General features: G+C 37.1%; 2 protein-coding genes across 3 annotated transcripts in view; one reads left to right on the top strand and one right to left on the bottom strand.

The window, feature by feature from the left end:
- Syt14 (Synaptotagmin 14) overlaps positions 1–23901 on the top strand; it is a 121803-nt gene that overhangs the window by 44542 nt on the left and 53360 nt on the right. The window contains exon 1 of one of the 2 annotated variants that reach the window (XM_089253242.1): positions 17702–17759. The exons of the other annotated variant lie outside the window; for it this stretch is intronic. Coding sequence (XP_089109368.1) covers positions 17750–17759 — 10 coding nt within the window. The 5' untranslated portion in view covers positions 17702–17749. Of the gene's footprint in view, positions 1–17701; positions 17760–23901 lie in introns of those variants that run through there. 2 annotated transcript variants of the gene reach the window in all.
- Fem-1 (protein fem-1 homolog B) lies at positions 490–10985 on the bottom strand. Its single transcript, XM_089253256.1, has one exon. It carries the CDS (start codon positions 10659–10661, stop codon positions 8625–8627), a length of 2037 nt encoding a protein of 678 aa, XP_089109382.1. The 5' UTR covers positions 10662–10985; the 3' UTR covers positions 490–8624.

Consider the following 23901-nt stretch of genomic DNA (forward strand, 5'->3'; position numbering starts at 1 on the left):
ATTAATGTAAAATTAAAATAATTTCAGAGGTAAGTGTACAGTATATGTATCTCAAGTTTTACATCAAGAAATAAATTAAATAATTGAGCAGTTTTTATTAAATTTTACGAATTTTCTCATCTTAGAATTGAATGCGTATAAAATAGGTTATTTTACTTATGGAGTACCTAACACTAATAAGACACCGAGAACAGTAGTTCATATCATACTAAACGTGTGAATTTATATAATGAAGCCTCCCCGAAACGCTATTCCGATATAACGCTAAACTCGTTATACCGCCAGAATTCTTTGGGACGGAAGGTAGCGTTACAACGTGGTTCGACTGTATATTATTGAAAAAAAAGAATATATTTTTGTTTAACGATAGAAAGTTATCATTTTGAAATTCTAAAAATGCGCTGGGGGCAGCCAGGAGCAGGACATTGTGACTTTTACAATAAACTCGCAATCGTGAAATGTTATAAATCATAAATACACACAAAGATATCCTTTCTGAACTTTCAGCGGTATAAACTTTAATAAAATGCAACAGTTTCACAAATGATAAAAAGGAATAAAATACAAAAATATAATAATAATAACTAACACGGTCGAAATGATATGGTTCATCAACGCTATGAGAACTATCCTTTGACAAACTTAAAAATAAAAAGTAAAACAATATATTGTATAACTATCACAACAGAAAACCCTCACACACAAAAAAAAGAGGTTATTTTACACACCTTGTCTCGGGGGTAGGGAGGGGGATTTTAACACAGAAAGCACAATGGTTACGAGCCTCGCAATATGGAACAAGTACTCTAACAATTATTAAATTCATAGGTGATGTGCATCCAACAAATAGAGATTAATAATGAGTATATCGTAACTTTTGATAATAAATATTTCCCATTTCATTCATTAATATAACAATTAATGAGCAACACAAAAAAAATTATGTATGGTAAATACATATCTTGACATGTTAAAATTGTACCTTTTTTACCTCAAAGGCGATAAATATTTTTTTTTTCCACAATTCACGAACCAAAAAGAATCAAACACTCCAGTTTGCAGAATCGTTACTACAGCAATACATGAATGATAAAAATAAAAGCAATGAGGTAATATACCGTAATTTCTTTACAATACTTTTGAAGGAACAGAAGTCTTTCGCCTGTTAATAAGTAACAGAGTAAAGAAAAAAATACAACAATAAAGGCAAAATGGCAGAAAATACCCATTTGATAACCTGATTTTTAGGCAAAAAACTTAAGAGCCAAACGTTATGGTCAGTACGGTTATGCTATTTGCCTTGATCTATGGTTTTTTCCCTTCCATTATGTAACATGTAATCCATCTTTGAATTATCAGCCTCGGTGGCTAAGACATTATGATCATATGAAATGTAGAGGTAGTAATAATATTGAACGATTATTGTAATTAGATCCAAAAATATCCATCTTATACAGCTGAATAGGCACATGGTTCAAAGCAAATTCCAAAAGCTATGAAAAAATTAAAACAGGATCAATGGATAGTGGCATGCACTCAACCTACCAATGATTGTCTGGACACCTATGTGTTATGCACATAGGTTTATGCAGTGAGTATTTCCATCTGGAAAGTTTTCTGCTGGTAAATGGTCATTGTGACAACCATAGGGAGAGATAAACATGAAAGCTGGGGGAGGCATGATGATGATTCCTCCCGTATCTCCACCCATGTTGACAACCGGTGGTTTATCATACAACCATGATGTGGAATAATTACTTTCTAGGCAATTGCATCGTTTCTAGACTTGGGTGTGAAACTATTGTTGCGCCAATCTCAGCATTTTGATCTTCGACCAATTGAGAAGACCAGATCAGCACTTGGTTGAGCATCTAAAGCTTAACAGGCTTTGTTAAAATTTTCAGTGTAGTAAAAGATTGAGAGAAGAACCTTGCTTTTGTAAAACGTTTTAGGCAGAACTGTTAGGAATTTTGAACATGTGTCACCCTTGTCTGATCTCAAGAAACCTTACAATATCTTAAAGCAGAGGTAGCCAATGAGTGTCACATTATGCTGAGTTACATGTGAAGATTTATTTTAAAAACTTAAGAAATTTTAATATTTTTCAATCAATCAAAAAATTTCTCCATTTTTTTTTTTCTTACCAATAATAGTCCTGTAGGCTACCAAAACTACATTTGGTATGGTAGGCCTTGTTATTTATAATTATGCGATAGGCCTACCTTTCGATTTAATGTTTTTGTTTCACCTCTCATCTTGAAAAAACATTAACTGGAGATGGGGGCACAAAGAAAAACATTTGGGGTGGGGGCTAGTGCTGAATATCCCATATAAAAGGGACCCATGCAAAGGATTTACATGCATAGCATTGTACATCCACGAATTATCAGGTTGAGTGTGCTCAGTGCTCTTACCAAATTTATTTGAGTTGGGGGCAAGCATCCTGAGCGCTTGACAAGCATAAGATGACTTTTTTATCAATACACAATTTGTATTATATTAATCAAATTTAGGATTAAAAAAAACAAACATTTTTTTCTTTACTCAAAAAAGTGAAAAAAATTAGCATTACGAAAACAAAAGTACAGCCAAATCATGGAATGGAGAAAGGATAATGATTTTCTCTGGTAAAATAGGATGTATGTGGTCTATATGTTAAAATTTATAAAGTGGCATGCTCATTAAAAATAGTTCTAATTCTGGCACAGCTTGGCCACCCCCTGCCTTAAAGGACTGCAATCTTGCAGCATTCCTGATCTAGCGCAACCACAGAACATTGTTTGGAAATTTGTTCAAAAATTATCACAACTTAAGATCAACCTTAGATCCCCAGATCTACACCTTAACTGAGTACCCAACTGAATGATCATAATATTTTAGTCAACGAGTTATTCAAAGATGATAATGCTAGAAAAAAAATTATATGCAATTCAATATGTATCAAACAAAACTCTGCAATACATTGTTTTCTACTGTAACTGAAAGGAAAATCATTGATTGTCAGATTCATATCCCCGAATTAAAATATACATAAAGGGAAAAACATTATTTCTGGATTTACACAGTATCTTCCCGATTCATCAAAATGTGTGTCACATCTAAAGGAGGTATTCATAAGAGCATGATAATAATAATATTGAGCAAAATCAGTACAAATCAAAAAATTTCTACCAGAAAAAAAAAGTTCAGCTAAATCACTGAAACAACTAAGCAATATTTCATTAATATTTGAGCAATTCGATTTCAAGCATTCCGTTATCATATTTATGCTAAAGATTATTTTGAAATATTTCAACGATTCTTCTTTATAGTGTTACAATCAGCTATATTTTGCGATTCAAGTCTTGAGGCAGTGATATTTGTTCTTATAATGGTTATTTGCCAAAATATACAGGTACAGGATACGGAAGAGCCTAGTGAATAATAATCTATATAGAAAAGTGTTATTTGAAGTGAACAGTGGTTGGTACTCGACAAGTACCTTGAAATAAACCAAGATGTAAATGAAATGATAATATTTAATATTGTGTAATATATATAATATTTAAAATATTGTGTGTATATATCACAAGAAATCAACCTTCTCGGGTTCGACTTTCCATTGGAGGTTAACTAAATTTCATTGAGATGGCATCAAAAAAATATATCAGAGAATCTCTTTTGATAAGCAAATAAATAAACAGCAGTTAAAATAAGTGCTATTGCATGCACTGAGCGAGTTTTGCATTAGGAACACCTGTCTAATAGATTGTAGATTTTTTTTGAAAATTCCAGCATTTGGACATCGAGAAACCAAACCTAAAGTATTAAATTTTTCACATCAATAAATAGGAACCATGATACTTGCAGTCACAAGGATCTTTACAACACTCACGTGACTCTTAACTATAACACCAGATATTTTTACAGGATTTTTCACATTTTACATAAGAGACTATGTAGCCCCTGTTCGTGTTATAAGACATTATGAAATGAATTCTGTGTTGTCTTCAGAGTCTTCAATTGTTAATAAAGCTCCAATACCAATAGTGTCATATCATCATGGCAAACTTGGTACCTGGGATTTGTCATTTCTTATGTTAAACTAAGATTGTAGCCAGAGATTTCTTTTGGAAGGGGACAATTAGCATTTTGGAAAGGGGGAACCAAAGTGATAGAATAATAGATTTAACCATGTTATTCCATATATTAATAATCTAGCATATCAATTCGCACGCAGTAATGACTGAGGTTTTCCATGACAACCTGGCTTCACTGACGGAAGCATTTTTTTTCAGAAGTTTAATGGGGTAGCAGCTGAATAGTATGTAGTTCAAGGTGACAAGTTCAGAGGAGTGGCAAATTTGAGGAATGAAGGTCAAGAAAATTATTAGAATGTGAAACACATTTTATAGCTCACAAGCAATGAAACCATAAACCTGCCTCTGCCTAGAGAGCGAGGGACTAGGTCAGTGAATGACCGAATGTGTGACCTACAGGGTTTGCAAGCATGTGAGAAACGAAAAAGTGTGCAAGCACGTGGAGAATCAAAAGAGTGACTAAAAGAGCAAATAACCAGTCAGTGAATAGCCAAAAGAGCAACCTAGAGAGTGTCTGAATGTAGGAATGACCTAGAGATCAAGGGACCAGGTCAGTGAGCAACCAAAATAGTGTGAATGACTACAAGAGTGACCTAGAGCAGGGGTTCTCAAACTTCTTTCACCCACAGTGCCCCTTTCTCTAATCAATGTTTATATGTGGCTCCTCAGAACAGTTTAACAAAGAGTTCCTTTGAAAAACTATTGGTCAGGTTCACCGTGGCACACAGTTTGAGAACCCCCTGACCTAGAGAGTGTCTGAGCATGGGAGGGACCTAGAGATCAAAGGACCAGGTCAGTGAGCAACAAAAAGAGTTACCCAGAGAGTTTGTGAGCATGAGACTGACCAAAAGAGAACTATAGAATGTGCTTGCGAGCATGTGAGTGACCAAAACAGTGTGTAAGAATGTGAGAGATCTAAAGAGTGACCTAGAGACAGAGGCGTATTTACAGAAATGGGATCCAAGCGAGTTATAGTGCAAGGCTGCAAATTTGAGGAATGAGTGGTCAAGAAAATTAGACTAGAATGGAAGAAGGCAACATCCACCTCTGCTCACTGACATCGTACTATGAATTAGCATCATGAATGCATCACACCCAGAGATGTAGAACATAGTTTGCACATGATGCCAAACTATTGCACCATGTAAAGTCAAGCTGTGAGTGTTCTCAATGCAAAGCTCATTCAGTGCATGTGTTTACAGTTTCGTGGCCAATAAATATTTTACACTTTGATCTTGGCCAAAAAATGATACGCGCTGCAATTCCTTTATTCAGTAGTGGATAAATTGCATAAAAATTTCATACACATTGGTGATACATGTAAGTACGTATATGCGGGCGAACACATCAAACTTCCAGAACATATTCCTGATTCTAATTAGAAAATTCATTTGACTATCGATACATTTCAACAAAGAAACAGTTACACAACCATAATTTTCGAAGATCACAGATTTCTCAAAGTTACGATTTTGTCAGTAGGATATATGTAATGTTATACTATTTTAAATTATATATAATGTCACAGAACATAAATTACTGAAAACTGATTCCATTTAGTAAAGAGAGTAGAGATATCGAAACTAGTCTAATTTTTCATTGTAATCTTGTAAACTGGTAATGAGCGTTCACTTGATATTGTCCACAAACTATTATAGTGTGAGATGATTAGAAAAGGATTAAATAGCGATTCAAATTCATTTTACTATGATCATTTACAGTATATGTGCATTATAAAGATTCCAATACTGAAACATACTATATTATAAGCTGGCATCCAGTAAATATACAGTCCTTGTCCCTTCAGGACAGAATCGGGCCTTACCTGAGGAAGTTTTAACATATGGGATGTATGTCGGGAAAAGTAGACTACGATTCCATAAGCAAGGTTGCCACCAAATTGATGCCCCCAATCACCACTAGCTTGCCTTGGTGCTCTATTAAATTTTCTATTGGCAACCGGAATGTGTATTTCAAGACCCAGCATGTTATTCTTACCATCTTTTGGTACAGTTTTCGATTCTTATTATCATCAGCATCACTCCAATCTGATGAAAAGACCTAGATTTTTTTTTTTTTTTTTGGTGGGGGGGGGGGGGGATAGAACTTGAATATTATAAAGTTGATACCACTTATAACATTTTCCCGCTTAGTACAACTTATTTTCATAGTCAGAACCTTTAATTCTCATCAAGATTTCCCATTAAAAGCGCTTTCCGCCTTATGGTTTTTCCATGACCATTTCTCAAAAACTTTATAAGTGGCATTCATGGTAATTTATTTGGCCACCATGTTAAAAATGTTTGGTGATTTAAAAACATTCTGGATCGCTAAGGGACTGTGGTACAACCTTGGCGCAATTGGGAATCGCCAATTTGACAGAAACCTTGCTTATGTAATGTTATCTGAAAAGTGTTAAATGTATGTATTTGCAACGTTGCATCTGTCTTCCCCATCGGAGGCGAAATTGGCAGATGCCTGAATTTTTGTATCATTATTGGACTGCAAGGCTAGCTGCTCAATAAAAGTTTGGGCTATTTGAAATAGTACACTGCAAAGATTGCATTCAAACTTGCGAGGCCAGATTTTAGAAGCGGTAAAAAGTTTGAAACCCCTTATTTTTTAAATAATAAACCTTTTTGAAAATTATCAGCGGAACTATTTTTTTCCCCAGTCTGATCTCTCTACATACCGTCCGATACGCATCATTTATAATCAATATGACTAAATACTCATCATATTCCTAAACAATAGGGTGCCTGGTAGCCTACTCGAGACATGGAAGTTGTATTACCAAAGGTTCCCCAAGGGGAAAAAAATATTTTCTGGGGTGGGGGTTCTCTACTTTACCAGACTGGAGGTATCAGCCAATGAGGAGCTGTCTTAACACATGGGCTCAACAAGTAGGCAGGTCCCCTCTGTTAAAAATATGAGATCTGGTTCTTACAGCAGGGTGAATACGCCAAATCAAACAAAATCCGGTTTGGAGAAACTGATCTGCGCAGCTCATATGAACAAGTTTATTTCTCCTGATGTAGCCTACAGACACAGAATGGATCTTGTTCATCTTTGCACAATGTTGTGCAGTCTGCCAGGTCTGTGCAGAACTTCCTTTTTGAAACAGGCTTCCATCACATTCTGTGTGCAGGGCTGTAGCCAGAAATTTCTTTGAAGAAAAGATTGGTATTTTTTCGGGGGGGGGGGGAAGAACTGTGATGGAAAAACACTCTTAACTATATTATTCTATACGTCAGTGTGATTTCTTACATTTTGGGAAGGTGGGGAATTCACTCCCCCCCACTTTCACTCTGGCCTTGCTTCCATGAATGGAGCATGCTTGTGATTTCCCAGAGTAAATATATACTGACAAAAACCTTTTTCACAGACACCTATGGGACCAACAAAAATCTGTCCATAAAAAGAGTGGCTGACCATAAAAAAAGGGATTTCCTATTGAAGATTGCAAGCATAAAACTCGATTACTATTTTGACGTAAAAGATAGGTGACCGTTGAAAGAGATTTTACTCTACAGGTATTACATTCAGGCCTCGGTCAAATGTTTTAGAAGCCAAACATGGTCTTTGCTTAAAAAAATGGTCCAAAATAATTTTTATTAACTTCCCTAAGTTTTAATATATCGCAAGTGCTGTCATGAAATCAAAAAATTTCATGTCCGAAATTTTGTAATCGTGAATAGAAAGTTTTAGGTGCCAATATCCATACTCACCAGAGCCAAGGCAATTTGAGCCCTCTCCCAACAATTTCTGCAAAAACAATGCAATTCGCCTTCTGTCTCCTGCATATGTGCTTGAGTCTCGTACATACAGAATGACCAGCAACTTTCAGTTCCCCCCCCCCCAATGCTTCTTTATGTTGGCACCTCTGCCAATATTGATTTTCTAGTCACCATGGCGACCTTGGATTAGTGAAGCTCTGTATTTATTGGATCACAATTCTAAATAGGTAAGAGAGCCTCACTGAATCATCCTTTAGTAGGGACATCTTTATGCATGGAGCTCACCCAGGCACAACCGGTTGGTCTTTCAGTACATGAGCAGCGTATGACCATTTATATCAATTAATCTCAACTGTATCAGATTTATAGGGGGCATGACACTGTTAGGATGGCCTTGCCTGAAGAGGGAGATGGCCTACAGTTTTTTTTTTCTTCACATTTTAGTCTTGACACAAGGCACGAGTAAGTAGGCCCATGCATTAAGACAGCTTTCTTCTGAAGATTGAATTTTTTATCAAGGCCTAGGAGTAACTATCTTTGTGCTATTGGACTCTGGGAAATGTATGTTCCTCGGCACATAAAACGGTTGGCAGTCACTGCTGTAAATAATCTGTGATAATATTATAATAGTGCGATAAATATTTTACATACAACAACCCTTATTTTAAAACAGATAAAATTTCGACACTGTACATATGCACATGCAATATATCTCATATCGATATTGCCGGGAGTGGATAAGAACTCAATTATACCAAGTTCTGTTTTGATATAATTTGATAGAGACTAATAATTAAAGATACATAATTTACTTCCTGGGAGCGCCATGCATGTCCGTGAAAGGGATCAGCGATCTTGGTATAACCTTCTCGTAAGGTAACCTGTACTTCCTAACAGCCTTCGCCGCCAGACACTTCAGGCTGAAGCTGTACTGGGCTTTCAGTATAATTTCTGCGACACCCGTTAGAACGACATCCGCAGGAGTTTCCCCGTTGTTGTTGACGCAGTCAGCATGAGTACCGGCATCAACCAGCTGATTGATGATAGAATGCAGGGTCATGAAATCGGTTATAGGCTTCTGGTATGCGACTATGATATGCAGAGGCGTGTTCCCAGCATTATCTATAGCGTTTACATCTGCACCACACTGGATTAACATTTTGGTGGTAGCTGCGCACGGGAACTTACAAACGTTTCTCGTGTGGAAGTCGTCCACCGGAGTGTAGGTACTGACAGCAAGGTGAAGGAGAGTCGATCCATTTTGTGTTGACAGCTTGAGCCTATTGATTCTGTACACCAGTTTGTAGAACTCGTGCTCTTCTTCGGGTGGGTATTTCTTTATTATCTTTGTACTTACAACTAGGAGGTATAAAATTGAATGCATGTTATCACTCAGTTCTTCCAGAGCATTCGTGCATACATCTGTATTATTGCAAACAGCGAACTGAATGTTTTTCTCAACCTCTTCCACGGCAACAGTTAATACATCCCGTAGATGATGTAACGATACATCTTCCCCTATGTGAAGCATCTGTGAGAAGACCTGGGCAAAACGTAGTAGATCCTGCGTGACTGATATTTCATTAGTATGCTTCAACCTAAGAGCGTGGAGCCACAGATTGATGCACCGATCAAACTGGCCCACGTCCGCGAATACTGCACCTCGGAATATTATAGGATGTGGCAGTTCTGGATTTTTAGTGCCGAGTATTCTTTCCCGAATTACGAGTGATTCCATATGCAATGCGTTCAAGTCATGACGGATCGACTGCAAGTCTTCCATAGTTTGACTCTCAATTCTGTTGTCGTAAGCTGGCATTGGTGGAAGACACTTCTTAGGCAGGAAAAGATCTGGATTAACCAACCGCAGCTTCATCGCCCGTTCCATATAATAGAAAGCTTTCTCCAAGCTATAATGATCTTTATCATTTGCGAATGACGCTCCAAGGAGTTCAAATGCTTCGATACACTCATCACTCGTAAACCATGGCGAATCTATGAGATACTCTACAACACTCGCTTTCGTCCTTTCAGCAGCAGCTATAAGAGGACTCATGCCAATTTTATCCTTCGTGATCTTCGCTCCACTTTTCAGAAGCTCTTTGACTATATCTAAATGGCCGTGCTCAGCAGCAAAATGCAGCGACGTCGCACCACACTGAGCTCTGGCGTCAAGATCCATATTCTGGCTGATCAGATACTTAACCACGTCTAAGTGTCCTCGGAACGCAGATATCATCAAACACGTGTTATTGTACTTGTTCGCTGCATGAACATCAGCACCATGTTCGACGAGGTACCGGACGATATCCAACCGCCCATCGAAACATGCCGCACGGAGAGGTGTAGAGTTCGTGAAGGTGCAGTGATTGACATCAGCACCGTGGACAACCAGACACTTGACGACGTTGAAATGTCCAGCACCAGCAGCACACCAGAGGGCGGTAGCGCCCCTTATCAAGTAACCATCCACCACAACGGTGCCTTCCTCTTCGACGTCCGGCTGGAAGTGGTGCAGCAGTGTCTTGACGACGTTCGAGTGTCCATTTATGGCAGCGATGATCAATGGCGAGCAGTGGTGTCCATCATCGTGGGTCATGTGCCCAACGTATTCCCTCTCCTCTTCCATCTTGGACGTCGCCCTCCTCAGTAGGGTGTACACCATCGTGGCCATGCCATCTCTCGCTGCAAGGAAGATACGGCGTTTCAGCGTGTCTTTCTCGGCCTCAGTCATAACCGAAACACATGGTCGCCGCGTTGGAAGCTTCTCTACTCCATCGCACCGCACGTTGCTGTTGTTGTTGCTACCATCGACGCTGCACAGGTCCAAGTCCCGACTAACCATTTAAATGCCCACTGGCCACAAGTTGATGGAGCCCGAAGTTCAGTTGCCGCAGTCGGGAAGATCAATTTCTCTATAGAAATCAGTGGCGTAACTATTTAAATATTCAAAGCAATGGGGAAACGTTCGCGACCGCCGACCAGTCCTCTCAGCTACGGATTCATTATAACAGATGATCAGCACAAACACAGATTAAAAACGTGACATTGCGTGTGCGATGTTGCAATACAACACAGTGTGGTACAGCTGCTTTTATGCATCATCCTTGATCGACCAATCGTTAAACATCTTATATTGAAATATATAGTGCTATTGAATAAGACTTTTCTCGTGATTGGATGTTATAATAAGAACTGCCACCTAAACGCGTCAGCTTCTGAAGCTGTTCGGGTTGCTGCTAGTGCGAGGCCCGACCACCTAAATTTAATCACAATATTTACCACAATCCATCGCCTCCATCACGCTGAAGAACAACAGGCACAAAATGATCACATTTTTCAAATCAGTGTTAGAAATATCATTTTCACTGGAGAAAAAGAATGGAAATTTTCTGCCAAGTCAACATGTATTGCACATACAGTAATTTCAAAAATTAACCCTTTCACGTACAAGCTTTTGGCAACAAATTTGCACTATCCCTATTAGAATATCACCGATAGTTCTTAAAATAAATTGTTTCCTTATTCGAATGTTTCTATGTTCGCTAAAAAGGAAGAAGGCGAAAGAAAAAATAGGAGAAACAAGAAAAAAAAAAGAAATATAGAAGGACAGAAACACGCAGACAATAGATGAGATCGAGGTGCAAATGCGAGCCGGTCTTTGTCTCACAAAAAAAGTCTTGCCACAGACAGCAACAGGCCTACAATGGTACAAATATTTATCAATTCGGATAAACTCACAATTTGAAATAATTGTAGCAGCACAGAAAAGTCAGAACATTAAATACGCACTCAGTGTTAGGTTAGATCACTGAGCTATAGAGAAACTTGAGCTCACATTAGTTAGAGTTAACTTAACTTGGTTAGAGAAACTTAAGCTCACATTAGTTAGAGTTAACTTAACTTGGTTAGAGAAACTTAAGCTCACATTAGTTAGAGTTAACTTAACTTGGTTAGAGAAACTTAAGCTCACATTTGTTAGATTCATAAACTGAGAAAGAAGTACGCCTGCGCACCCTTGCAAATATCACTTTTGCCAACTTTCACAACAGATGGTGCCATTATAATGACAAAAAAAAACTCCATCACCACCGCAATAAGTTTTCCCAACTAAAACCTAACCGCTAAAATAAACCAAAACAAAAAAAGAGCAAATAGTGATCCACCTTCCTTCACTTATTATGAGTTGTTCCTGCCGTCTGGTCAATTTTATTGCTTTTCTTGGGGCAAAGCAAGAGAGGTTTTCAAAGAACTTTTTCCTACTGTTACATTCATTAGCGTTTCTGAAAGCTTACATAGGTTTGTTATGCTCCATCCTGAACATATTCCCTTCCTCCCCACTTTAGTTCAGGGCACTAACTATTGGTGAGCAAGCAGCAATAATATTCTCAAAATGGATGTTGCGGTTTCTTCTTCCAAAGCTATTTTTCTTACTGTCTGTTTCATATTATGCCGGAGCAAGCTGGGCCGTAGTTAGAATAGCATCTGCTCTGCTTGTTGCAGATTTTTGTGGAATCTGCAATAAAATTATCTCGGATTCTTGTATTCTAGGAATTCTGACTTTAATTGGTCAAAGCGTGTAAACATGTGGAGAAAAACACACACACAAACTCATATCAATGAAGAAATATGTTTCAGAATGTGTGTGTGAAAAGACATTCCCCAGAGAGAGAAAAAAATAATAATTCCGGAAACCTGAAAAGGAGGACAAAAGAGAGGATTTCCTAAAACATAGGAGGACGTTGGAAATTATATAAAAAAGAGGGCGTCTAGTATAACCCTAGTCATAATACCAATTCTTTTATAGCCATGACAACCCCTTCCCCTCTCGCTTGGGATTCACGCGCGTCAAGCCTTGCATTACTAAGTACAATTCTAATCCAGGCACAATTACAATCCAAGTACAACTCTACCTCTGGCAGGATTATGTTAAGTTACCCTAAGTTAGGTTCGCACACTTTGTTCCAGACTCTGCCACGAAGCTGGCTCTCTTTGTCCCGTATATATATGGGAACTCAACTCAAACGCTTACGCAGGATAGGGAGGGTGCATTATTTTTTCAGTGGGAGAATCAAACGGCCTATTATGGCCATAGGAATCAGTACTGTTGTTTGCATCCTATTTCTGTTATTTAAAAATGGGCGAAGTGACCCCCCCCCACGCCCTCTTTTGTACATGGCATTAGCTGTTTGTTGTTGAGCAAACGATGGTATTCTCAAAATGAATGTTTCTAGGACTGTCTCTTTCTTTTTATCCCGGAGCCAGGCTGGACCACTTAGATTAGATCATGGGCGGAGATACGGGAGGGGGGGGGCGTGGGGGGCATTGCCCCCCCCCCCAGTGTCAAAGGTGGAGTTGACTGATCTAATGTATAAATGTATATATGAATTGACATCATCGTCATCGTGCCCCCAGACTTCCAAGTCAATTCCGCCTATGGATTAGATTAGCAGCCAGTGTCGCAACTAGATGCTTAATCACCCGGGGCAAGCGCGCATTTTGACGCCCCCTTGTAATGTTGAAGGAAAGGCTTCAGAATAGACACTTTCGTGGGTCCATGAGCTTGGATGAGAAAACAGTTAACTCATTGCGTTGGTGTAGGCTTTGGCGGTAGGCGTCTAATTCAGAATAAGGATTTATTGGACTGTTAGGTCATGGTATGCTATTTCTATCAAACGTTTCTCTTGCAGCTGTGGCGGTAATCTTCAGAGGTGAGTCTGGTACTACCGATTGCAGACGACAGCAACTTCTAGACGGGCATCTCGTTGGCGCTCGGTAGTACCAGACTCGCCTCTGAAGATACCAATCAGAGCTGCAAGCGAAGCACCGGAAAAAATATCGGACCACGGCCTAACAGACCGGTAAGTTCTTATTCTCAATTAACTCATTGCTTGTACATTCCTATGTACAGAATATTTTGTAAAGGAGTTCGTGGACTTGATCTCACTGGCACAAATTTTCCGTGGAACACAAAACCCATTGACGCCGGTTGGTAAGAAAATTTGCCACCCTTAGTCAAACCTGTTTCACTGAAAAATAAAAGAAAAGTCAAGAAATGCTTAAAAATAAAAAAAAATTGAACTGATATAAAAAATGGCGTTTGGAAAATTCCAAGCCTTCATAGAAAAACTCCAATTTCCCCCTAGTGGGATGTGGGCCTCACCATTGGGAATCATCGTTCTCAAATGCCTCTTCTAAGTTGTAACCTTGATTTGCAATAATGCAGATCACGTGAAGAAATTCTAAAAGTAGTGATGTTGCTTGGAAGGAAAATAATACGATTTCTCTGGATATTTGAAAATGTTTATATTACACCGGGAATTACACTATTACCGGGAATCAAACCCAGGATCTCTTGTACAGATTTTTTTGAAAATTTTTATACATTATAAGAGTGCAGGTGTCGGAAAATGTGAGCGAAGTGCTCAAAATTTCCAATGGGATGAATTAAATGGACCTTGAATCATCAATACATCGTCAATCAACTGTTTCGACAACAGGACATCAGTATCGACTGGTAAAGGACAATTCAAAATTGTGGTGTCGTAGGGAGTTTTTCTCTAATAGGGTTGTGAATGAATGAAATAGCTTACCTCCGGGGGATCGTGAATGCTAATACAATCGGCACATTTAAAAAAAAGATACGATAATCATTGTGGGATAAATCTGGAAGCTATCCGTACTTAGATGAGACAACCATAGCTTTTTATGGGAAGTATATTTATATTTTATCATAACTATTGGTTCTTATTGCTCTTATTAGGTTTCAGTATTTTTGATATAGTTTTTAGATATGTATTCACATCCATATATGTAAATGACATTCAATTAGAATGAAGATGAGGGACAACTCGAAGCTTCGCATCACAGTTTACGGTAACGGCTACTGTGCGTGTTTAACACTAGAACCGCGAGTGTGTCGATTTGACCCGAATTAAACTTCGTTTTCATTTATCTCGTAAACTTAAGCTCAGATAAAAATATTTCATGATATATGAGTATTAATTCACGAACATTTTATTATCTTCACATTCCGTGTTTCAGAGCTATAAGTTCTCATACTTAGAACCGCGGTTTCGGTCATTTTGACCGAACGTACTATTCTATAGGAAAAAGGGGACGTATAATTTTCTTGGAAGGGGTTACCCTTTCTAAAAAGTATATGTAAATGAAAATCTGAAGAATAAAGGTCTTTCAAGGTCAATTTATTATCCGGGGAGATTATATTTTTTTGAATAATGAAGGAATGGCAAGTCGAGCTAAATATGTTTTCCTTCGTAAACTTGAATACCTGGAATTCTGACAGAACTCAAGAAAGGTTTTGGGAAAGTAAAAGCTTAACTCTAGAAAGAAACGTGCGGCTGAAATTTCTGTAGCCACACGATGTCAGAAAAAAAGAATAAATTCTGGCATCAACCAAATGTGTTTTGAACGGATTTCCAAACCTTGGGAAGGATCAGCGTTGCGTTCAACGAATCTCTCTCTTTCAGAGCACAACTGATCAAGTCATTTGAGAACAAGGGCAGAAATGCCTCAACCGACACACCTTTCTTCACTACACTGAAGTTGTCTCAAATGCTAAAAGCCAAAAAAATACGAGCTTAGTAGGGACGGTGAGACGAAATCGAAGAGCAATATTATCTGACGCAATATAGTGACACTACAATTTCATGAAACACCACTACGGGAAAACAATGATGCCACAATGAAAATTTATGAAGGGAAAAAAATGTTTTATTACTCAGCACATCTGACAGTCGATATCGATAGTAGTAGCCCCAAAAAGCTTCCAGAAACTATTTCACACTACAATTTATCAAAGTTTGATGATCTTTATCTCGGATATCTGCCATTTGATCAACTGCAACTGAGTAAATGGTCAGAAAATGTTCGGTTAAGCCTGTCCGTGGCCTATTCACAATTTCTACATCTCAGATCTCAGTGCAAAAAATACTAAATTTTGTATAGAGCAGTACAGAAGGCCAGAACTAATTTTCGGACGCAGTTTCTCTAAAATCTTATTGAAGAGCTGGGTTCATCATACTTGTTGCCCTTGCGCAAGAGGAAATGTCCGTGCGCTCTTGATCATGTAACTGTTCGTTAGCCATCAAATAAAATAAAAACAAATAAATAAACGAGTCTGATGTCAAGTGACATCAAAATGTGGAAACAAAACTTAAATTTTGCATAGGTTGTGCAACTTCAACATGAGGTGAATGTGCAAGAATAATGAAAAAACATTTGCTCCACTACTAATCATAAATTCCCTTATCAATTAGAAGTCAAAATACTTATTTGACAGAATCATATTAGATATTTTCATATTTAATTTCATACGCTTATTTTACATCTTTGTCACGTTATGGGATTACTGAAAAAAGTTTTTGTACTGAGCAGTATGCTAAGTCTTACTTTTTTGCAGCACCACATCAATTTTTAGCTTATTTCCCAAGTAGTCACCTGACGTCAAATATGACGTGGAAATTTGGTCATTTTCTCTGAATGACGTCAGTCGAAAAAAATTACGTCATTCCAAAGTCATTTAACGACCACGAACAATAAAGGTCAGGAAATAACGTGATACTTGATGACGTTAATGAAATATCATGTCATTTTATGACCTTAATTAGCCATGAAGGTCATGAAATGACGTGATATTAAATGGCGTAAATGATTTTGCGTCATAAAAATCCCGAATTTCTTTCGAACTGAAAAATTCTGTTCCGGATGAAAATATCAAAATTATCCAAGATGTTTATTAATGAACCTTCAGAGGGTGTTTCAAAATTACCCGGTACTGGTTTGGTCCAAGGTAATGAAGTACTTTTAATTGCAATTTTGTTTGAATAGAAATGTAAAACTTTTTAATGAGTACAATTATAATTGCTCATATAAATTTATTCACACGTTTTATAAATAATACCGTCGTTAGCTTGTTCGCTCGGGTGAGCGGTCCGCCGTGGCCAGGCCCGGTCCTGGATCACGCGTCTTTCCTCGTTAGCTTGTTAGCTCGGGTGAGCCCTTCGCCATGGCTAGACCAGGTCCTGGACCACGCATCTTTCCTTGTTGGCTTGGGTGAGCCCTTCGCCGTGGCCAGGCTCGGTCCTGGACCATGCGTCTTTCCTTGTTAACTCGGGTGAGCCCTTCCGCCGTGGCCACGCCAGGTCCACGCGTCTTCCCTCGTTAGCTTGTTCGCTCGGGTGAGCCCTCCACTGTGGCCAGGGCAGGTCCTGGATCACGTGTTCCCTCGTTGGCTTGTTGGGCCAATTTGACCCAGTCCGCGGTTCTAGTGTTAGAGAGACGATCTTTCTTTTCCTTATGATATAATGGTCAATGCACTTGTCCAGTATACAAATACAAAGGCTACAACAGACAAAATGCTCAACAAGGTGGCTGTAAAAAGATGCCCATAAAAATAAGGATGTCGAATATGTTGCGAAACAACGGGGTGGGTGGATTGGATACATCGATTATACGTGAAAGACACTCTTCACACAAGGAAACGCACGTCCTTCATTATCATAGCTGTACTTATGGGTCCATTCTACTTAACATGTTGCCAAGAGGTCAACTACAATACTCTTCATGCTTTTGGCATAACCAGCCATTACAAAAGCTTCACTTTTACATCGTAACAGAATATACATATCAAAAAACAATATAAAAAAAAACCAGAAACTTAATAAGAGCAATAAACACGCACAGTAGCGTGACTTGCTGAGCAGAGGCATTACAGCCCCTCATTTTAACTTCAGCTAATAACCTCCAGGCGGCATTAAGATGATTTGTTTGTTTTTTAAATGGTAATGTTGCTGTTTGGGAATACTAGAACAAATAGTCATCTAAATCCTTACGAGAAATTTTGAAAAACCCATCTCATTTGTTTTGTTTTGGTCCTTTTTTTTTCCATGGGAGAAAAAGCTGTGTTTTACAATGATTGCTGGTAAGGATTTTATATTTATTATGATAAAACTATATAATGATAAGCGAAGTTGAATATCGCATACAATAAACTAATTTGTTTTAAATCCATTGTAATGCTTTTTAGAAGTGCTATAAAATCGAATTTCAAATTATGTATTAACATATGCCATGTTTTGATCATCAACTGGTGTTATTTCGTGGGGAATTAGAGCCCTGTTTAAGTATCGAGTGAGAAATTATCTTGATCATTGCTTTGTTGATAATAACAGGTAAGGGTATTAAACAGGGAATTTATTTTATATAGTGTTGGTAGATTGTAATGAATTGACTGGGAGTACGAAATCTCATTGAAAATATATGCAGTCGGTATTCGCGGATTTCGTATTCGTGGCCTCTTTCCCAGTTTTTTCGGAAAACACTGTTGAAGTAATAATTCTTGTCTGGGAACAAAATATAAGTTGTGCGAGTGAAATAAACGTTTGAAAAATCTATATTTTTAAGTTTTTTATGGTGCTTGTGGGAAAATATTTATATATGACTGTTTAAATGTTTCTACGAGTGGAAAACTTTCAAAAAAAAAAAATTCTAAATGTTGACAAAGGTTAGCTTTATTGCTGTGATTTCCTGTTATTAAGGCAACAGTGAGTCTACAGTCAAACATATTAACCAGTCAACTGCCCAATTAATTTCTCCGAGCGTTACCCGCAGTGTCCACTTTTTTTTGAAGATGCACGCTTTTTCCCTTTTTTTTCTTTTCTTTGAAATATTTGGAAGTTTGAAATATTAAAATATTTTTTTTATAGCTCGAATGTGTCGAGATATAATATGATACCCCAAAAGTGGGGAGGGGTGGTCATAATGTCCTGTAACTAAAAGAAATGCTGTTGATGGATTTATGTGGAACCATAGTAGTTGAACCTTTGCTAAAAGGTATATGAGTAATAAAACAGATGCATCTTCGCAAGGGAGTTGGAAATTGAAACAAAAACGATGGGGATGCAGCTTTGCAAAGCATGACAAAGATAATAGTAATAATAATCTCAGACCTTGAAATATAATTGTCAACTCCATCTAGTGATGAGATAATAAAGTAGAAGGATGGCTGTACAGAGATGGCAGCACATGTATGACAAATTATTTCGTCATATCTGTGAAAAAGACTGAAAAGTCTTCGTGTCGGCAAATGCCGTCGTAGGCAACACCATTACTTATATCAGCAACGGCAAATGCTGTCTTAACCACTTGACTGGTGAAAAAGGCTGAAAAAAGTCTGCACGTCGGCACCAACATTACGTATGACAGCGATGGCAAAAGCCGTCGTAACCACTTGACTGGTTAAGAAATAAGAAGAATGCAAAATTTGATCAGCCATTGCTGTATCTACACCTGCTACTATATAGCCATGGATCTGTCTGTCATGTAGAAAGTGCAGTTTTTCTGCGGGTGCAATAGAAAAGGAATATAAGTTATGTATTACATAACTTGCACACTATAGCCATCATTATTTGATCTGCAAATTTGTGAAGTATTGATGAAAAGAATAAGTCATATTCTCCCAGTATTTTGTATGAACAATGAAAAAAAAAACTATGGAAAAAAAATTGGACTATGAAAACACTTTTTCTGGATTGCTAATGGAGAAGAGTTCACTGAGATGTAGACATAAAAGAAATTATAGAAAATAATTAATAGCAATTAAGCAAGGTTCCCACTTATCCTACTTTTTTTTAAAATATCCTACTTTCTTGGTTTTGTCCTACTTTTACTATTTTTTTTTACCAAAATCCTATCAACAAAATTAGTATAATTGGTTTTAATTGAGGAAAGTATCATCGATATAATCCCAAATATTATAAATGTTGTGGATTGCAATTAATGATTCTGCTAAAGCAGAACTTGTATTTTTTTAAAGTTATTTTGAGGGGGGAGTGTATGTGGATCATTTGATGGTTTATTAATTTTTCATTTCTTAGTTTGAGGGTTCAACAAGTAGAATAGTGATTAAAAACTTCTGCCTGGTTGACAAATAATTTTGTATTTACTTACTTCATGGTCTCTTGGACAGTTACTAACATTCATTGTTAAAAATTATGGTGCACATTTTGTGTATAAGTGACAACAGTTTGCATAACAAAGCAGCTGGGTACATAGGCCTATTCTACATTTAGGTGATTCTGATGATACCCAATAGCATTCAATTGTCTTCTGTATTTTTAGGGCATGCAGAGGCATAAACAATATTTACAATACTCAGCGAAGAGCTAGAAAAGAAACTGCTTCATTTGTCAAAAACAATTACACTGGTATTGAACAGTAAAATGTAAAATCCCTTTAAAAAAAAAGGATGGACAATGCAGTAAAACTATCTGGTTCACCTAGCCTTATTTACAACAGATCTTGTAATTTACAAATTTTGCACTGCTTTTGGAAGTGGTCTAGAAAGATTGTCATTCTTAAAAAACTTACACGTCTTCATAATTTCCTGTGCATTGTCAGAGAGAGTTGACAGACTCGACTGTAGAAGATTACAAAAAAAAAAAAAAAAAAAAAAAGAATATATATTGTGAGGAGAGACAGAAAAGAATTGTGTGATTGCTAATACCCTATTTTGGCCAAAAATTGTTTTTGTAACCAATTTTTCTTTGGCTCGAGAGTCAATCTTACAGGATACTGAAATAGTAATAATAATGTGATCCTCACGTATTCCCAAGGGATCAGCATGATCCGTCCAGGGAATTTGTTAGTGCTATAAAATTTTTTTTTAGGAATTTTTATTATGCTATGATTATGTTTGGGTGTACCCAAAATTCCAAAACGAACACGGCTATACGTGTTTCGGAACTATATGAAGTTCCTTCATCAGTGATGAATCAGTTCTTCATAACTGATGAAGGAACTTCATATAGTTCCGAAACACGTATAGCCGTGTTCGTTTTGGAATTTTGGGTACACCCAAATGTCAATTATTTAATCGTATTATCAAACCCAAAAGGTAATCCATATCTATGATTATGTTGTCTAATGGGGGTACCCTCCCCTATCCTACTCTTAATTTTTTGAATGGGAGTCCTGAATTCAGAAATTGTCAGAGGCATGATTAATCAAGCTTACTGCTTCTGAAACCTATAAAGATGATTGAGAATTAGAAGGCAAGTTCACACATTATGAGCAACATAGCAAAGCTTCATAAATTTGAATCGGCAATGAATTGTTTCCATGAAATAGACCCATCTGTGGAACATCTTTCACTTGTACAAAAATTGGTTGAGAGACCTCGTTTCTTCTGAATTCCAGTTGATTTGTTGTAGAAATGACAAACAGAAATTGTGCTCTTTCAGAAAGCATCACTTAGAGAATCACTGGTCCCTCCCTCCACTACTTCTTTCACCCAAAGCAGATACTGTAAAAATAAGATGCCTAAAAAATGAAAGCACAGGGTTTAGGTGATTCATGGTCCTGCCAGAATGTAACTTCCACGAAAAGAGAGGGAAGATTGTATAAACTTTTTTTTTTGTTTATACTCATCCAGAAGAGCGCTTATAATACTGATGCCAATAACAACTATGAGTAACTGTTTTTTTATAATGTTTTATATACTGATTTACCTGCTTTTAATTGTTCTCTAACTAATTTGTTCTTTATTTCACCATTCCATTCTACTGAGCATTGAAAAGGCACTATTGCATAAAACTTCCATTTTCTTTAATTTTCCTACCATAGTTAAAAGAAAAAAAAAATTAAGGGATATTTTTAATGTAAAAATATAGAATCAAGTTGCCAAGAAAATAACAAATGGATTAGTCTAATCACATTTATTGCAGATATAAATTCCTCAATAAAACTTAGAAGTAAATTCCATCAATATAAATTATCTATAAATGAAGAAAAATGAATTGTCCCTCCACCTCTTTAAAACGAACCATGCCCGTAAATTAAAATGAATTTGAAGCATTAAATTTCATCAAATCTAATATGAACGGACTCAGGAAATCCACTTGATTTACCGGGAGAGAACTTGTCACGATAACCTAGGAGGTTAGGTTGTGACTTGGTGCAATCTCCTGATTTACCCTTTCCGCGGAAGAGTGCCAAAGCTGAAATCGCTTGGCTGTCACCACACCTTTCCCAGGTTTCATGGAAAACCAGAAACCAAGGAAGCAAAGCACCCACAGCTTTCACTGGGAATGGTTAGGCTTCCCTTTTTCATCGAGGCTAAACCAAGTGGCATATGCCCTTACACCAGGAACATCCTATAATTCATGTTTGAAACTCATACCCCGATCATTTTAATTTACATCGGGGTATTACACGGCTTTAAAAGAACTCGTGTAGTCCTTTATCGGGACACGAATCCGTTTTGACACAAGTTCCTCGACCCACCTCATCGACCAAATCATTCTAATACCCTATTTGATATGGTCTCCCTCCCTATTCGAGAATTTACTTTATGCAACTTTTGAGCCAGTTGAAGCCTTGAAGGTGAATGAATAATATCAGTCACACAACCTCTATTTATATTATTTGTAACAATGGCAAGAATCATTCTAACTGTTTGAATAAACAATAGTTTCATGTTACATTGTTGATGCATTTCAATAGCTTTTATTTTACAACAAACCTTAGTGAACCAGAGTTCTTCACATTGTTGTGATTTCATTCGTATTTGGGACTTGCAAGAACTTGTTTTGCTGTTAGCCACTGAACTGACACTATGTTGCTCTTTCAAGAAAGCATCGCCTAGAACCATTAGACCCCACTTCCACACAAAGCAGATACTGTAAAAACGAGATGCCTAAAAAAACAAAATTTTAGGGTTTGCGTTTTTCGTGGATTTTCTATATTCATGGTCGCCCCTGGAATGTAATCCGGTGAATATAATGTAGTAAAGTATCCCATCACTGTGCTTTTGAAAGTGGTCTCAAAAGTGTGCCATTCTTAAAAAACTTAAATGCCTTCTCTCATAATTTGCTATGCATTGTTGAAGAGAGTTGACAACAACGAGAGTTGGACTGTGGAAGACTCCAAAAAAGAATGTAATATGTATTATGGTGAAAGAGACAGAAAAAAATTATCTATAGTTGCTAGTACCCTGTTTTTGCCAAAAATTATTTTTGTAACCAAGTCATTTCTGTCATTTTGCTTTGGCTTGAGTCAATCTTACAGAATACTGAAATAGTGTTATGAAAAAAAAAAAAATTAGAGTTTTTTTTTTTTTATTATGCTATGATTGTTGTCTTTAGGGGGTACTCTTCCTGTCCTACTTTTTTTAATTTTTTGAGTGGGAGGGAGCCCTGTTTCATATTTCCATTTTTATTACTTTATCCATACTAGCCATTATAGGCCTATCTGGAGTTTTAATCCCACAGTTTTAAATAATAAAACAATCAGGCCATGAAAGTATCTCTTATTTAGGTCAATACAAGCACGATATTGTGGGATTAAAACTCCTGTTTTCCAAAAGAAGTTTTCTAAAACTCCAAGAAAATTTCCAAAAAAGTCAGTATCGCCAAAAGTGATTATACTATAGCTATTCCCAATAATCTTAGCATTCTTAAAATTAAAATATGGATTATACACTAATCAAAAGGTGTCAAAAATTTGATCAAAATCTCAGTTAAATACATAAACAAAAATTGTTTTTTCCTTCATGATATGGTTGTAGACATTAAAATTATTTTTGCTTAAAAAGTATACAAGATGCTGCAATAGTTTTTTTTCTTCTACCAAGAGCCTGGTTACTGCAATGTTTTCCTGTCCCTTATTTTCAAATCATTCAGAAAGAGTTCTTTCTATGGATCACTCCTTCTACGTTTCAGTTCACCATCCAAAAACTGTTTTCTTCTATTCTTTTTTAAGATCATGGATAGGAAATGTTGAGAAATATTGAATTACTTTGATACCTAACTTTTTTCCATTTTTTGTCTTTCAAACAATAGTGTAGTTTCAATTTTTTAAGCTACAGACAACATTTTAGTGCTTGAAATTCACAAAACTTAACTTGCCACAAACAACATCCAAATCTAGGCAAAGATTAGTAAATGTGAGCACTAAAGATGTTTTGAAGCTTAAATTCTTGGGAATACAACCTCAGTTTTTTCTTTCTGATAAATCCTGTTTTGTTTGCGCAAAGTAATAGCAGAGAAGAAAAAAAAAGTGAAGCA

This window comes from Pholcus phalangioides, unplaced genomic scaffold (assembly GCF_987345545.1).
Source record: "Pholcus phalangioides strain wild (caught in Gottingen) unplaced genomic scaffold, Ppha-v1.0 ptg000032l_1, whole genome shotgun sequence".
Lineage (NCBI taxonomy): Eukaryota > Metazoa > Arthropoda > Arachnida > Araneae > Pholcidae > Pholcus > Pholcus phalangioides.

What these genes read in the sequence shown, in the direction of transcription:
- Fem-1 (XM_089253256.1), bottom strand. Translation starts at nt 10,661, where the DNA reads ATGGTTAGTCGGGACTTGGACCTGTGCAGCGTCGATGGTAGCAACAAC.